This window comes from Heterocephalus glaber, unplaced genomic scaffold (assembly GCF_053883595.1).
Source record: "Heterocephalus glaber isolate CG9 unplaced genomic scaffold, H.glaber_assembly_v1.0 deba00001600, whole genome shotgun sequence".
Lineage (NCBI taxonomy): Eukaryota > Metazoa > Chordata > Mammalia > Rodentia > Bathyergidae > Heterocephalus > Heterocephalus glaber.
This window is the reverse complement of record NW_028258372.1, coordinates 22,761,901-22,778,972: the sequence shown is the minus strand read 5'-3', so window position 1 is coordinate 22,778,972 and position 17,072 is coordinate 22,761,901. Positions and strand designations below refer to the sequence as shown.

At 34.6% G+C, this 17,072-nt stretch overlaps 1 protein-coding gene across 1 annotated transcript in view; it reads right to left on the bottom strand.

Moving 5' to 3' along the window:
- The window catches only part of Swt1 (SWT1 RNA endoribonuclease homolog), a 97,016-nt gene that overhangs the window by 61,156 nt on the left and 18,788 nt on the right, over window positions 1-17,072 (bottom strand). Inside the window, 5 exon segments of the mRNA XM_087194432.1 lie at window positions 5,700-5,888; window positions 6,537-6,641; window positions 8,044-8,173; window positions 9,317-9,376; window positions 14,674-15,373. Coding sequence (XP_087050558.1) covers window positions 5,700-5,888; window positions 6,537-6,641; window positions 8,044-8,173; window positions 9,317-9,376; window positions 14,674-15,373 — 1,184 coding nt within the window.

Below are 17,072 nucleotides of genomic sequence, written 5' to 3'. Positions count from 1 at the left end.
AAGCATCGAGTAAGTTGTTTTTTTCTAAACTAAAACCTCAGTATTCAAGCTTAATTGCAGTGTTGGCACCTTGCAATAAATAAATGGGTTTTGGGTTGCAGTTTGGGTCTCTAAAAGGTTCGCCATCACTGCCCTAGACCATGGTTTAAGTTCTTGGTAAGTCTCTTGCACGCTAAAATGCAAGATATATTATCCAGTAAGCCTCAACCTTGTCCCATCTTGTAACCTTTTTCTCATTTTTTAGCCTATCTTACTTAACTCTTTAATTATTCAAATTGGAAAACTCATTTATTCTTAACAGGTATTTATATAGTCAAATTTTACAAGGTCCCTGAGCTAAGCAGCTAGATATAAAAAGATGAATAATAAACTCTTTAGGAGTTCACAATCTAGTAGTGAATTCTAGACAAAGCATAACTATCACAGACCATGAGCCCAAGGGAGTTATGATTCTTACTTCCTTCCTCAATTAGATGACCAGTGAGCCACACAGAACTATATCACAGCAGCCAATTTTCCTTCTTTTAGCTCCAAGAGTAAATAGCATGCAAAATGAGCAACTTAAAATCATTCAAAAACTTGATACAATTCACTTCAGCAAACAAAAAGAGCTTTAAATGTAACTACGCATTGCTCTAAGGGAACATGATTAAGCTTATCTATCACTTTTTCTAAGATATATGAAGCTGGAAAATATACTTAAAACTGCATAAAATATTTAGTCATTCAATAAATATTTGTGAATATGTATTCAAGTACTTATCAAAAGTGAATAAAACAAAGACTCTTGAAACAGATCAGTCTTTCCCACTTTTAGGTGTTCATCCTTGGGCAGAGTACTTAACCCTAAGGATTAAATGAGTACTATGGCAACAGTAAATGCTTAAAAAGTACTGTATATTTATTACTTAACCTTAAATGGCACCTCAACTGCAACAACCTCTACTCATATGCAATTCAAAAATAAACTTAATAATATCTTTAATAATCTAATAGAAATTAACCTTCTTTTATCTTTCACATTCATTGCTACAGCCCCAACACTTAGTCTCAGCCAATACATGGTGAATGATCTTTTTAAGGTATAATAAAAAAACACAAAAAATATGAAACAAATATCTGATGGGCAAGGGAGATAACTATTTTGTCCTTATTCTTACCTTATTATAAAAAATAATCATGTAAAAATCTGGAAAATTCAGAAATTTAAAAACTCATAATCCCATCAGCTAAACAACACCATTACTCATCATTTACAATTATATATGCATAAACAAACCTGCGACCTTATTTTTTCCCTTTTTTTTTTTTTTTGGTCATTACTAGGATTGAACCCAGGGCCTTCTACTGAGTTACATCCCCAGTATTTTGTGAGTGTGCATGTGTGTGGTATGTTACTGGGGACTGAACTCAAGGCCGTCTCGCTGAGCCCTTTTTTTCTCTAGCCCTTTTTAAAATTTTGATACAGGGTTTCACTAAATTGCTATACTGTCTGGTCTGGGCTGAAACTTGTGATCTTCCTGCCTCTGCCAGAGTGCTGGGGTTATAAATGTGTGTCACCATGCCTGGCTAACACTTCTTGTTTTTATTTAAAGCTATAAATCATTAATGTTTTTCAAAATGTACTCTTTCATATGATTATAGCCATGTATGTAAGTTCTCCAACTGTTATTCAGGTTGTTTCCAAATTTTTGTTATATAAATAACACTATGATGAATATTATTTACATAGATATAAAATTATGAGTATTTCTCACTTTTTAAGGATATATATCTCTAGAAAGAGAACTGTATCTTTAGGCTTCCTAATACATAGTGTTAAACTGCTCTCCTAAAGTAAGCAATTCATATTCCCCAAGCAGTGCAACATTGTGAGTTTCTTTAGCAGGTGTTGGTTAAGATAACTTGCTAACATAAAAGAAATAAAAAGAAATCACACACAAAAAGTGACAAATATATTTTTCCTATCTTAAGCTTTTACTTAAAGCTTAGTACAAGCTTTTCATATAAGGACACAAGAGGACTGCTATTAAGCTGTCAAGTAGTATAATATATTAACCAATCTTCACAACCATCTTATAACTTGGAGGTTATGTCCTCTCATTTCATACATTCAGTTTCTTCACCCTAAACTTTTCCCCAATCAGGATATAAACTCAGATCTCTAAGGTTTCAAATTCTATTATAATAGATAAGTATAATATATAAATGTAACTCTGAAAATAGTTGAGGATAAGGCTAAAAATATAGTCAACTAAAGCTATTCACTTTCCTCCTTGCTGAAACAAAATACCCAACACTCAAAGTTAGAGGAGGAAAGGTTTATTTTGGCTGACAGTTTGCACAAGTTTCAGTTTAGGCAGCTGGCAGGGTGGCACGGCAAAGGGACATCACAGAGGAGAAACAGTCCATGGCAAAGAAGGGCAAGCAGAAGGCAGCGAAGCAGCTTCTTTCTGTCCTTTATTGTCCATCCAGGCTACCAGCCTTTTGGGTGGTACCACCCACATCCAGGATGGGGCACCCTTAATCCCAGCACCACACACCCTAATCCAGCCATCTTCCTTTAAAACTCCTCACCCATGACCACAGGAGGAGGAATCTAGATACCAGCATAACACTGACTATCTGTACTCAAAATGCATAAGCATTGTATCTAGAATACAATAACGAACTAGTATTTATTAATATAATGAATTAATATAGGAGCCTTTTTCATCAGGAAGTTAAGACACTTGCTGTGCTAAAAGCCCTCTCATAGTTAATATCATGACTAGATTAATCTTTGGTTTTTTGGGGGCGGGCAGTAGTGGGAATTGACCCAGGGCTTCATATATGCTAGGCAAGCGCTCTATCACTGAACTATGTCACCCATCAATCACCAACTACACCACCAACACTTTTTATTTTAAGAAAAGGTCTAGTTAAGTTGCCCAGACTATTTCAAACTTGAAAAAATATTGCAGCTGGGATTACAAGGAAATGTCACTGACTCCAGCTAGATTAACTGTAAGATACAGGGTATCTTGGTTCATAAACTTAATTCATTCTATGATTCTGGAAAAGATAGCCATGTTCCTATTCATGTGGGAAAGAGTGCTGCAGTAGTGTTTTGTCACCCAATGCAGAAATCACAAACAAAAACAAAATTTTGTCAAAGATGTTTGTTTGTGAACCATATTGTTCACAAACAAAAGCATTTATGAACCAAGGGATCACTATCAATTTTTCAAATCTTATTGGTGGATATGGGAGCAGTGGACAGTATAAATCCATATTTAAAATAACATAAATCTACATGTACAAATAATGCTGAGTTGGGAAGAAATAAATTTTTAAAATAAAATAAAATAAAATTCTTAAAATACAACTATAGTGCAACAATATTTTTTTTTGGTACCAAGGATCAAACTTGGGACCTTGCACTTGTGAGGCAGGCACCAGAACCACTGAGCTAAATCCCCAGCCCTGCAACAATATTTTAAAACTCTTTTCTTCCTTATTTTTATTAGTTGTATATTGATTCCACTGTCAATAAAGACCAATATATTGCACAGTGGCTTACATCAGACAATCTATGATCTATAAGGTTTTCCTTCATACTCATAAGTATCCTCCACCCCAAAATTGCCAAACTTTACCATTATGCTCTGGCATTTGTTTGAGCTGCTATATATTTGTGAAAATTACACTGAAAGTTGACTAAGAGATTGTTGAAAAACCATGAATAACTATATGTACATGTGAGACATTGCATCAGCTTATATTTTACTTAATATTGTTCATTTTTCATGTCTCATGTCTTGCTTGAATGCCGTGATGCATAGTCTACTTATTTTCAAAACAGTTTGCACTTTTTGTTAATATAAGTTGAGCAAGGGCCAGGGATTTAGCTCAGTGGTTCAGGCACCTGCTTGGCAAGCACAAGATCCAGAGTTCAATCCTGGGTACCAAAAAAAAATAGTTGAGCAAAAAAAAAAAAAAAAAATACACACACACACATTTTACACAGACAATGGTGGTGCTGTTTCACAAAAATTTTTTTTCCACAAAATATTTTTCTATTACATTACATAAAGTATAATAAATACAGATTCTAGGACTAAAGCACAGTTGTGCACAAAATGATGTTTTAGTCAATGACGAAATGCATATACAATAGTGGTCCCATCAGATTATAATTAAGCTGTAAAATTCCTATCCCCTCATTAAGTCATAACCATCTTTACATAGTAACACAAAGCAATGCTTAAGTGTTCATGAATATATTGGTATAAGCATTCTAACTGCACTAATAGTTATATAAAGGTATAGCCACATACAAACATGTACAGTATAAAATATTTGATAATGATAAGTGACTATCTTACTGGTTTATGTATTTATTGTAATTTTTACTATTATTTTAGATTATACTCCTATTTATATTTTTTTTAATTTACTGTATAGCAATATGCCAAATTACTGGTAGTAACCTCTTACATCTTATGTTTATTGTGTCTCTTAATTACAGCAAGAGGCCATGGCAAGCGAACGACCATTGAGGTTTGTGTAAGTACACTATAATAATGAGACTGCCTAACCACACCATTCTCAGAACTATGTCTGTTTGCTGGGCATGGTGATGAATGCCTGTAGTCCCAGCGTGGAGGAGGATCATCACAAATTCAAGGCCAGCCTGAATTACATAGGGAGACCCTGTCTCAAAACAAAAACAACCACAACAACAACAAAAACAGAACAAGAACTACACATATGCATGTTTAAGGACTTATTTGTTGGACTTATTTGTTTAAGGACTGTTTGAACTTAGGCCCACTGTTCATATTATGACCCAATGCTTGGCTTATGGCCCATTTTTTTTTTTGTACAGTTCTATATATCTTGTTTATACAGCCTCAATGTCTTTTTTTGTATAGTACACTTTGTTTATACGGTACTATAATTTTTGCTGATTGTACTGTGCAGTACAGTACTGGTTTTATGTTGCTATACTTTACATTACTGCATTTAAGAGTTATGCAAATAAAAGCAAAGTCATCAAGTTGGACTTTCCTTTGACCATTTCTTTGTTCCGAATATTGCAATGTATATACTATAAATAATTCTTCATTTAGTGACCAATTCATTTGATGACCTAGTCTCATGAGCGTAACTCAGTCGTTAAATGAGGAGTATCCATATTTCCATCAAGAGACGCCTGACAACAATTTTTTAAATGGCTTTTAAAAAAACTAATGGGAAAAAAATAAAATTAGGAAACAATTAGACCTTTATTGTAAAAGCACTTCATTAGCCCAAGTTCAATCTCTGGTACCAAAAAAGAAAAAAAGCACTTCATTATCCCAGATCTGACAAACCACAGGAAAATATCTTTCTCCGTATTATACTAACTACATGCAGTGATGGGACTAGAAACCTAAATCATTTACTAGTCTCATTACTCAACAATGATATTTTTAAAAAAGGAATCCAAGGTTCTGTAATATAGACAGGTATACATACAAAACTATGCACTTAACTACCTCTGAAATAACTGAGAAAGTCTACAAGAAAATAAAAAATGAGTCCCAAAATAAGTCACAAACCATCACAATGCCTTTTCCATTTCACATTCTGATGGACATAACTTTAAAAGTTTTGCAGCATTCCCCTTTTAGGAGTTAGCACTCAAACAAGTCTTTATTAGGAATAATACTTACAAAGTTTTTGAGAAGCAAGTTGTATTGATTGACCCCATAGCTTTCTGTCTTGGCTCTTGAGACTGTTGTTGATGAAATGAACTGCAGGTATAGCTTTGTGCTGGGCATGTTTCAGTAGTTTTCCTGCCTTCATTCGATCTAACTCTTGCACAACAACCCAAGGAATTATTAACACAAGTCTGTCAAAGCCTAAAAAATAAAAAGACTTCTTAGAATGAAACAAACATTTATTGAGCTACAAAATCAAATTTCTATGAGAAGCAAAAATTTAAAGCACATAGTCCCTAACTCTAAGAAATTCACAAAAAATAGAAAGATAATACATTAAAAAATGGAATTTATAAAGAGGATATGGGTCAAAAGAATGCTAAAAAAGTTACTAGAGAACAAAAGAGATTAGCAGATGTGATTTCTGCAATGAAGGTTTCTAGTGTAAACAAGTTCTCAATAACCAAATGAGTAATTTTAAATTACAATGAATACTATTAAAAAGAATGAACTTCGTGGTTGCATGCCTATAATCCCAGAACTCAAGAGGCTGAGGCAAGAGGATTAGCAAGAGTTTGAGGCCAGCCTGGGCTACACAGTGAATTCAAGGTCAGCCTGAACTATATAGCAAGACCCTGTCTCAAACAACAACAAAAAAAGAGTGAATGTTAGACCTAGAGTAGGTAGGTTAATCTGTAAAGGAATTTTCTTTCAACTTAAACCACTTATGCTTTATATATGGAAGAAAGCATATCCAAATGGAGATGTTTGTGAGGAAAAAACCCATATTATTAATATACAATATCAACTCAAAGAAAATCAGCATCTGTAGACATGTTTTGTAAATACCTGATATTTCTGTTGTCTTCAAAATTCTAACAAATTTGAGATGATTCATCAGGATATTTGTGTCAATAACAATTAGAAGAAGCTTTTTGTCTGAAACAGTATTTGCTAGAAAAAAAGAGTAAACTTAGGATTTCATGACATTTGATAACAGACTTGCATAAAGAGTAAAATTTTTATATCATAGGAACATAGAAAATTAAATTTAAAACCACTCTGTGCCTTATTAACTTAACTGTACAAGAGAATCACAAAACTGAATGGACTCTGAAGCTCACTGCTATCTGGCCCATCACTTTGTTGCCAAGTAAATTTCCCCACAATCAATCAAGAGGATCTAGAGCAGGAACCACAATCCCAGTTTGGGGGGGAGGGGCGGGGATGGAGGAGGGATGAGTATTGAGAGGGGTTGGGGGAAGATTTATCTAAGTCTGAGTGGGCTTAGAAGATAAGATCTGGTTTAGCAGAAACCCACATGAAGACTTGGGGGTAAGAATGGCCCACAAGAGTGCTCTTGAAAGCATTCTTTTTTTCGTTGTTTGTTTTTGAGACAGGGTCTCACTATGTAGTTCCGGCTGGCCTTGAACTCACTATGTAGCACAGGCCGGCCTGGAACTCACAAGGATCCTCCTGCCTCACCCTCCAGAGTGCTAGGATTACAGGTGTGCACCACCACTCCCATCTTGATAGCACTCTTTTAAGAGAAAGAAGTCTGTTAGACAAGGAAAACAAAATTGCTTTCATTCCAATTCTTAAGGGAAAGAACAGTAACCAATGTTTAATTATTTACCAGCAGAATATCATATATTGCTTACAGGTGTATTTTAAATCATGAACTTACTTGCCCCGGCAGTACTAATGTTTCTAAATCCTGTCCTGCATCACTTGCAGTTGCATATTCAACCAATATATAAGCTAATTTTAATACATTCAGAGTAAAATATAATTGAAAACCTAAATACATATAAAAGAAAGAAAAAATAATACTAGCACTGCTATTTCATATGACTTTTGTGAGAATCAGGTAAGTTAATGAACAGAAAAGAGTAAATTGAAAAATGTAAGTATAAAATAGTATTACTGTTTTTATATACAGAATTCAAAATAGTGTAGTAATACTTTTGGATAATATTTATCATTATCTTCTCCCAATAGTAAAAATAACCAAAATTTTCCTATATGTGCAAACCTTCAAGTGATGTGCCTTCTATCTGATCAGTTCTTTACAAAGTTCAAAGTTATGATTAAGAGCAAGAATAAAAAGTAACTCATAACTCTGATTATTGCCTCTTGGCAAAAGACAAAGAAAGAAATACATTTAACTTCCTAATAATGTGAAATATATAAAACATAAGATATATATTAGAGCTGATTTCTGAAGCTAAAAAAAAATACCTATATTTCAAATAAGCAAATTTTAACATTTATATCTAAATATTATCCATACTGAATGTTGACACATTAATTCTTAGAAAAGCATAAATGATAAGCATTAACATATAAGGTATACCGGCAGAAGAATGTACATCATCTTCCACCAAGTCAATTTCCATACTCATTAACTCTCCAGAAGGTGGAACCACAGTTAAATCCACACTTTTTCCCACACGTGCAGCATGAAGCTCTTCTACTATCTGCATCTAAATTATAAAAGACCCCAGTGAAATATTTTCAGTTAATTACTCTGCAGATTAATAAGAGAAAAAAGCAATTAATTCTTAATTAGGTCACGTGAGATAGTTGGGAAGAAAAAAAGACACAGAAATATGCAAGCAGCATAGTAAAAAGATTGTAGACATAAAATAAACACATGGTTCTTAAGAAAACTAACTACTTTGGGTCTCAGTGGCTCATTTACAAAATAAGAATATTAAATATCTATAGTTTGGTTTTTGCGAGGATTAAATGAAATAATATGTGAAGTTCCTTGCATACGGCCTTATACATAAACATCAAATAAGTTGGTTTTTTTTTGGTACCAGGAATCAAACTCAGGGCCTCACACTTGCCAGGCAGGCACTGTACCACTGAGCTATAACCCCAGCCCCTCAAACAAGTTAATTCTCATTAGTCTCTCCTTCCATTCTCACTTCAAAGTACTAAGAAGTACTTCCCAAGACAAGTAAGCCCATACACTGATGCATTTTGATGTAAATATCCAAAAATATAATGTAGCTTTAGAGCAGAGGTGAGAAATCTATCGAGGGGTAGTGACCCACAAACAAAAATACAAGTGATTATCACAAATAAAAAGCTATTGAGGTACATTTTAAAAGAAAAATAAATGTTTCATGAATCTAATTTCAATTTAGGACCAAGGATCATAAAATTCTATCCAACAATTCTATGGGAATCAATGAGGAGATTCCAACTGGGAAATGAAACAAGTGAAAAGATAAAACATTCATGTGGTCTCATTTCCACTGAATAACAACTTCACCTTATTGGTGAGTAGAAGTGAGGCAAAACCATGTTAATGTCACAGTGCATTCTAACAACCCTAGGCACGCACATGCAAAAGCATAACATTAAATAAAAAATCAGGTAATTTGTGGGCCATGAGCTCCATATTAGCTTCTTATGAATACAGGCCAAAAAAAAAGTACTCAGGTAAATATAAATAATTTTTCAACAGTTTTTGAGGACTTCATAAAAATCCATGTATTGATTTAAATGGAGAATCACTGCTATTTCCATATTATTGAGGTTTTTATATTCTATTAAAAATAGGAACTATTTGAATTTCATTAAAAATATTCAAAGTAGATAAGTATATCAATAACCTCTTGATCAGTATCTTGAATATTTTCAGGTGACACTGAAGAACATGGTGCTTCAAAACTCTGAAATGAAAAGTAATTAAGAATGAAGTTATGAAAGTAGTTAAGAATGAAAAACATACCTAGAGTAGGGTTTTTCATCACTGGCACTATTAACATTTGGAGTTAGATAATTCTTTGTTGTGGGCCCTGTCCTGTCTGTAGTAGGATATTTAGCAACATCCCTCAGCTCTACCTACCAGCTGTCAGTACCACTGCCCTCCCACCCACAATCTTGACAATCAAAAATGTCTCCAGAGAGTTATGATCAAAGTATGTTATACGCAGGTATGAAAATACCACACTGAAATTCAGTATTCTGTAAAAGTGACAGGTACTAATAAAAATACATTTAAAAAATATCTTGACAGGGCTGGGGATTTAGCTCAATGACACTGTGCCTGCCTCAAAAGCGCAAGGTCCTGAGTTCAATCCCCAATGATGGTGGAGGGAGGGACTCTCGAAAATTGCTAAATGTTCTTGAGGAGTGAAATCGTCCTAACACAAAAAAAACAGCCCTAGAAAAGTTCCTATCAAGTCAGAAATATGGGAGAAATTCTTGAGGGGTTAGGAGGAGGGGAGAGGGGACAGCGAAGGGGGTAGGAGGGATAGAAAGAAGAGGAGGGAGAGGGAGGGAGCAGGAGGAAGGGAGAGAGATAAGAGAATATATATTTCTAAAAGTACTCATTTTCTACTAATAAAAGTATGTGCCACCCTAAAAAATAAAAAAAATCATGGTAAAGATAAATAAGCTGCTTTCAGTGGTAGAAAACTTTCATCCAGAAATCACTAAGTCACTTCTAAAAGTGGTATGACAAAACAACAAAGTGAAGTTGAGGACTGTAAAGTGGCTAAGAAGAAAGGGCTGAAAAATAGAGTTGTATTGTATGTGATTAGAGTACCAGAGGTTGGTGTTTTATTTTTTTGATTTAAATAGAAAATTGATGAGCTGGGGATTTAGCTCAGTGGTTCCGTCACTTGCCTTGCAAGCGCAAGGACCTGAGTTCGATCCCTGGCACCAAAAAAAAAAAAAGAAAATTGGTATCTTTTTATAAATTCCAACTTTGCACTGGCACTTTTGCTCAGTGGATGAGTCCTACCTGACCCTATATTCAGGTAGCAGGAAGCTCAGCAAAAGCACTACTGAACCAAATCATCTAAAAATTCCCCAAGATAACCCCAAACTCAAATATATTTTACATGAAACAGTAAAAACTGTATGACCTCTTTAAACAAGTACGTTGTTGTAGAAATGCTTTACTGGAAATTCAGTCTCCAGTCTTAACTTTCCAGCACCAAACTTCATGTGATATAATATACACATCACACACATAGGCCAATTACAGCTGTACTATTCCATGACCATGAGATTTATTATCCCTTCTCCATTGGATTGTAAATCTTACTAGATATTTTTTAAGGTTTTCCTAAATTAAGAAATGTGACCCAGGGGGAAGTGGTACATGTCTGTAATGCCAGGACTCAGGAGGATGGCAAGTTCAAGGTCAGCCTAGGCTACATTTTATGTTCAAGACAATATCCCATCAGAAAGAGAGAAAAGAACAAATGTCAAGCAAGCTAGAAATTATCAAAACCTCCTGCAATTCCTGATATTCTGTCTTCTTTAAGCCACTACTACCCTTTGCTGTTTTTTACCACAGGCCTCTTACAGTGATTTCAATGAATTTTCTATCACCCAACAATCCAAAAAAGTTATCAATGTGTCTGAAAACTTTTTCCTATATAAATGAAAGTTTACATATTTAACTGTTTGCACTCCACTAAAATGATTAAATACACAGATTGAGATAAGGCCTTCTCTGAAGACAACAAAAGGGAATACCAATAATGAGAATAATTTTGTCTACCAAAGTGATTCTAAATGGAAAATGTGACTATCTTGCTTCCCTGACTACTTTCAGTGGCTCTCTTCCATCTATAGGACACAAATTAAAATACCAGTGCTTCCCATGAGACACAAAATCAACCATTGTCTGGACTCTGGCTTCCCATCCAACTTCTCCCATAGATTCGCTATACATTTTGACTCTAGTTGTACTGAACAGCCTAAGTAGTACCTATATGCCTTCTTACCAACTCCATGACAGTATACACACTGGCTCTGTCTGGAAAGCACTTCTATTCCTCACTCTACATGTTTTTTAAGGCTGAGCTTAAGAATCTCCAGTAAGCCCTTCCTTAACTCATGCAGATACTTAATACTAACATTACATCTAATTATTAGAGTTCTGATATTTTCTTCACTCTTGCACAAATGTATGTTTACTGATCTGCCTCCCTCAAAACTTGAGGGTAACAATTCTCTTATCTTGAAATCACTAGTACCTAGAAATGTGCCTTATATAAAACAGGTGTCTTTAAATTAATGACTGATAAACTAATGAATTCCTACCTTTCAGAATTGTAAGGATTAAATGGGATACTGTTTTTAAAAGTAGCCTATAGGTGGTAGAACACTTGCAGATTAGATAGATAGACAGACAAACAGAGTAGCTGATAAACTATAAATCTCTAGAACATTAATTTGGATTGGGGTGAGAGGGTTGCCTCTGAGAGGGGTCTATATCAAAGGACTACAAAGGCTAAGAAACAAGTTATTTTCTTTTTAAGAAAGCATTAACAAGCTTATCTAATAACAGGATTATTAAATCCAGGAAAAATACAGTTGGTTCCTTGTAAGCACACTCATTATTTTAAAAAATAATTAGCTATCAAGGAATTAGTGAATAAATCAAAATAAACATGCCATTAAGAGGATTATCTCCTGTCAATAACATCTGAAGATAATATACTCAATATAACAACAATATTTGTTTGTTGCACCAGTATCTAGGCAAGTACTGTTTTTTGTTTCTTTGTTCTTTTTTTGTCTGTAGTACTGGGGATTGAGCCTAGGGCTTTGCATATTCTAGGCAAGAGCTCTACCACTAAGCTACACATCTAGCCCTTTTAAATTTTGAGACAGGGTCTCACTATGTAACCCAGGCTCCCCTCAAACTCAAATTCCTCTGGCTTCCAACTCTTGGGTGGGGAGATTACGGGCACGAGCCACTACACTCCACTGCTCCAGAGTCTAATGATTTGAAGTCAAATAATGCTATTCTTTTTTTGGTACTGGGGATCGAACTCGGGACCTTGTGCTTGCGAGGCAGGCACGAGAACCACTGAGCTAAATCCCCAGCCTGATGCTATTCTTAAAAGCAGCAGTTTATAGGGCCAGGGATTTAGCTCAGTGGTTCCGGCCCCTGCACCACAAGCACAAGGTCCCGAGTTCGATCCCCGGTACCAAAAAAAAAAAAGGAGCAGTTTATAAAGCTTTAATTCTCATAACTAGAAAGTAATCACGAAAAAATTGCTTCTCCAATCACTTAATATTCATACTATGTACCTCTTTTGGTTTGTGTAATAATTTTATATGGAATTCAAAAACACAATAAAGCCAGGCATGGTGGTACATGCCTATAATCTCAGCTACTTGGGAAGCTGAGGCAAGAAGATCACAAGTCTGAGGCCAGCATGAACAAAATCCTGTCTCAAAAAGGATTGGAGGGGAAGGCTGAACTAGAGATGTTGCTCAGGAATAGAAGTTCCCTGGTTTGGGGGGTGGGGGCAGGAAGAGAAGGCAAAAAAAAGAAGTGGGGGAGTTCTGGAAGGGAGAAGAAAAGATGAAAAACTAAACGTGGTACAAAGATTTCTCATACTACTTAAGTATAGAACATGGGTGTCAGGAAACAATGCTACAATAATGACAAATGAACATACTGACAATTTCAAGTTCCTTTCATTCTACTCTAGAGAACTAATTATAATACACAGATGAACTGGAGATGCTTTCCCTTTAAGAAACCAGCAAAAAGAATAAAATTCTCTCCCTCTGTGGGCCTCCTCAAGTTCATTTGAACTAAAAATACATCTTCTCAAGCTCTTCTTCCTCTTTAGTTATAATCCCTCCATTTCACATAACAATCATCTCACTATTGCCATCTATGGTCTTAAACACAAGCAGATTTAACCATCCCTGTTTATTAGCAGTCTCTAAATTTCAGAATTTCTGATGTTCTAAACTTCTAAAAGTCCTTTTCAACATAAACAATTTAATCTGTCATAGAAGCAAAGTTGTGAAGTTCTCCATAGTCCACAAATGCTTTACATTACATAATGTATTACATAATCTAGAAGCAAAACAGATGTGGCAAGTTTTCTAGCCTAGATCTCTGTTCACTTAGTCCCTCTGCCTGGAATATCCCTGCTTCCCCATTCCACTCAACTTCATGTTTATCTGAATAATTCCTACTCATTCCTGTTTCTCAGTTTAAATGTAACCCCTCTAGTAAACCTTTCCTAACTAATCCAGTGTATCAAGGATATATTAGTTTCAAGGCCCAAGGACTTAGCTCAATGGTACCACACCTGCCTCCCAAGTGCAAGGTCTTGAGTTCAATCCCCAGTACTGGGCAAAAAAAAATCTGGCCAAGCCTCATGCTGTCTATTCTACTATTAAGCAATAAGTATTTTACTTATCATATTTAAGGAAACTGCCTCTGCTTCTCTTTACATAAATAAGTCTCTGAAAACAGAGACTGTATCATGTTTATTTTTATGGTACTGGGGATTGAACCCAGGGCCTTTTCTGCATCCCAAACTTTATATTATTTTTAAATTTTGAGATGGAGTCTTGATAAGTCACTAAATTACCCAGGCTGGGGTCAAACTTGTAATACTCCTGCCTCAGCCTCCCAGAGTGCTGGGACTACAGTCATGCATCACTGTGCCTGGCTGAGATTGTATCTTTTACTTTAATGCAGTGCCTGGCACATAGGAGCATGGAAAAAAATTGTTAAAGAATTAAACTACTCAGATTATTAACCCCTGAGAGTTCTCTAGTATCCGGGGTTAGAAAAGAGCCTAAAAGACTGTTATAGTGCTTTTCTTTCAAATGATTATCTGTAACTGTTTCTTTGCACACATTCACACATTCCTTTCTACAATGGATCCTTGATACCTGCTAGAATTTCTTCCTAAAGAAGCTGGAATTAAAGAGAATAAAATAGGGCCAGGGATTTAAGCTCAGTGGCACTGCACCTGACTGGCAAGCACAAGGAACTGAGTTCAATCCCAGGTAACAAAATAAATAAATAAATAAAGAGAATAGAATAGAATAAAATAAGAGACCGATACATATCTTCATGACTAAATTTGAATCAGTATTCCATAATGATCATCAGTAATAGAAATAACTAAAATCTGATAATATTAAATTTTTTTGCTAAAACCAAATTCCTCAGTTTGTACTTCCTTACCTGAGTAAGGTTTTTCTTAGAACTTGAATCATTTCTTTCTTGGTGCTCATTATATTTTCTTTTATGATCACAAACAGTCTGCTTATATGTGGAATCGAAAAGTAAATGTTCATCTTTATGCCTGGTCAAATTTAATGAAACCTGGGAGCCTTCTGGGGATTGTCTTGCTCCCTGCTTAGTCTTTACCTTATTAGAAACTAAATTGAAGACATTTTCTTCTACAAGCTTCTGGTGGGTATTAGAGGATTTTATTGGAATTTTGAAGCTGATCTTCTTTTTTCTAGAGTCAGGTTCGTGAATAATTTTGTTGGAATAATCTTGAGAAAATTGATTTTTCTTACATTTACTTTTTTCAGAACTGTCTCTAAATTTGTGTCTTTCTCTCTTAAGTTCTTTCATCGTCTCTCTCTGAACAAGCAGATGAGGCCATTTCTTTTCCCTTGTCTGGCCTTCCACTTTAGGTTTCATATCTTTGGCAATTTTAGGATTGTTAAGGTACTTAATTCCATGGTCAAGTTTACGTGTAACATTTATCAATTTACTTTCTTTACATTTCCTATATTTTTTAGTCCCATTTGAAGTACTCTGTGAAATAAATTGATTATTATTTGAAGATGATGCTTCTTGTAGTTTAATAGGTCCTTGGGATGAAGAACTGATTTTTGGTTTCTTTCCAGATATGTCAATTTCTACATTCAATCTGTAAAGCAGCACAGAAATCTAGGTTACATTCCAATTATGTAGGTTGTTGCACTATATCATTTTTGTTAGGGATGACAGAGTGTACCAACACTAACATAAAAAGAAATGACTTACTTTTAAGAATGAAGTGGAATTACTAAACAAATGGTGTTAGAATCAATGGTTTGCTATCTGGAAAAAAGTTCCGGCTTTATATTATACAATGTAAATTCCAAGTAGACTAAATATTTAAATGTAAAATTATCATAATTGCTATACTTCTCTTCAAATCTTTAATAACTGGAGAATAAAGGGAATATTCATTTGCTACTTAATAGACAATTTCCTAAACTTAACAATGAGAGAAAACATGACTAAAGCTTTAGCATATCAAAAATGATAAAATTAAAACAGAAAATGATATTCACTAGATAATATAACTTATTAGTCTTAGAAGATAAAAAGCTTATTTAAAAATACTGTGATTCTAGGACAGGTCTTAAAGAAAATGAAAGAAAGAAAACAAGGATAGTTAAATATTTGAAAAAAGAATGTGACTTTTCTAATAATCATAGGCATGGTAATTGTAACAATAATATACCATCTTTCCTACCAAACTGACAAAGATTGTAAAATAGCACTAAAAACTGGCAAGGAATAGTAAAGAGGGCCCTCATAATGTTGCTGTAGAAATGCAAAATGATGGTACAAGTTTGTAATTCCAGTTACTTGGGAGGCTGAGGAGTTTTACAAGTTCAAGGTCACCCTGAGCAACTTAGCAAGACTGACTCAAAAAAAAAAAAAACAAAACCAAAAACAAAATTAGAAGACAAATACAGTGATACAGTACTTGTCTAGCATGTGCGAGGCCCTGCGTTCAAAACACAGCTGGAGGTGAAAAAACAGTATGACAGTTCTACAAAGGAAATCTGACAATATAGATTGAGATCTCTGAAACTGTATTTTTTTGATTCCTCAGTAATTCCCATTTCAGAAATCTTTATCAATGTGAAACAATCAGAGATCAGCTAAAAAATTTTAAGAAATAACTCAATTCAGGATTATTTAAATAGCACAAAAATCGGGTAGAAAGCAACTGCTAAAATTTTGGCAATTATTTTTCAAAAGTCATAGACATAAGGGCGGGGATTTAGCTCAGTGGTTCCACCGCCTGCCTCACAAGCACAGGGACCCAAGTTCAATCCCCAGTACCAAAACAAAAAAAAAAAGAAATACAGTCGATATCAATATCTACAGGGCATAGTAGCACAGTTTTCTTCTGTGAAAGTAATGTTGTAAATATATAATAGTTCCTATACTATACTGTTTGAATCTTATGTAGATAAATGATAAGGTAGATCTAAAATACCTAGTATAGCATATTGTTTGGCTAAAGAAACTTCACTAAAAGTTACATCTAGAGTGCTTGCCAGAATTGGAAAGTGAATATTCAGATATTAATAACTCTAATGACATGGCTTGTCTGTATTATTGATGCTGACATCCTGATGAGATATGATGGTAACTTACACAATGGGATGGCCATTAATCACACATAAGTTTCAAACATGCTAAAATGTTACTAAAGTGTTCAACTCTTTATCACCCCAATGGCTGAAGTCAAACAACAAATTTTGAAGAAATATTTAGACCAAGATAAATTTCTTTTTCTTTTTTTTTGGTATCTAGGATTTAACTCGGGTCCTTGACACTTGCGA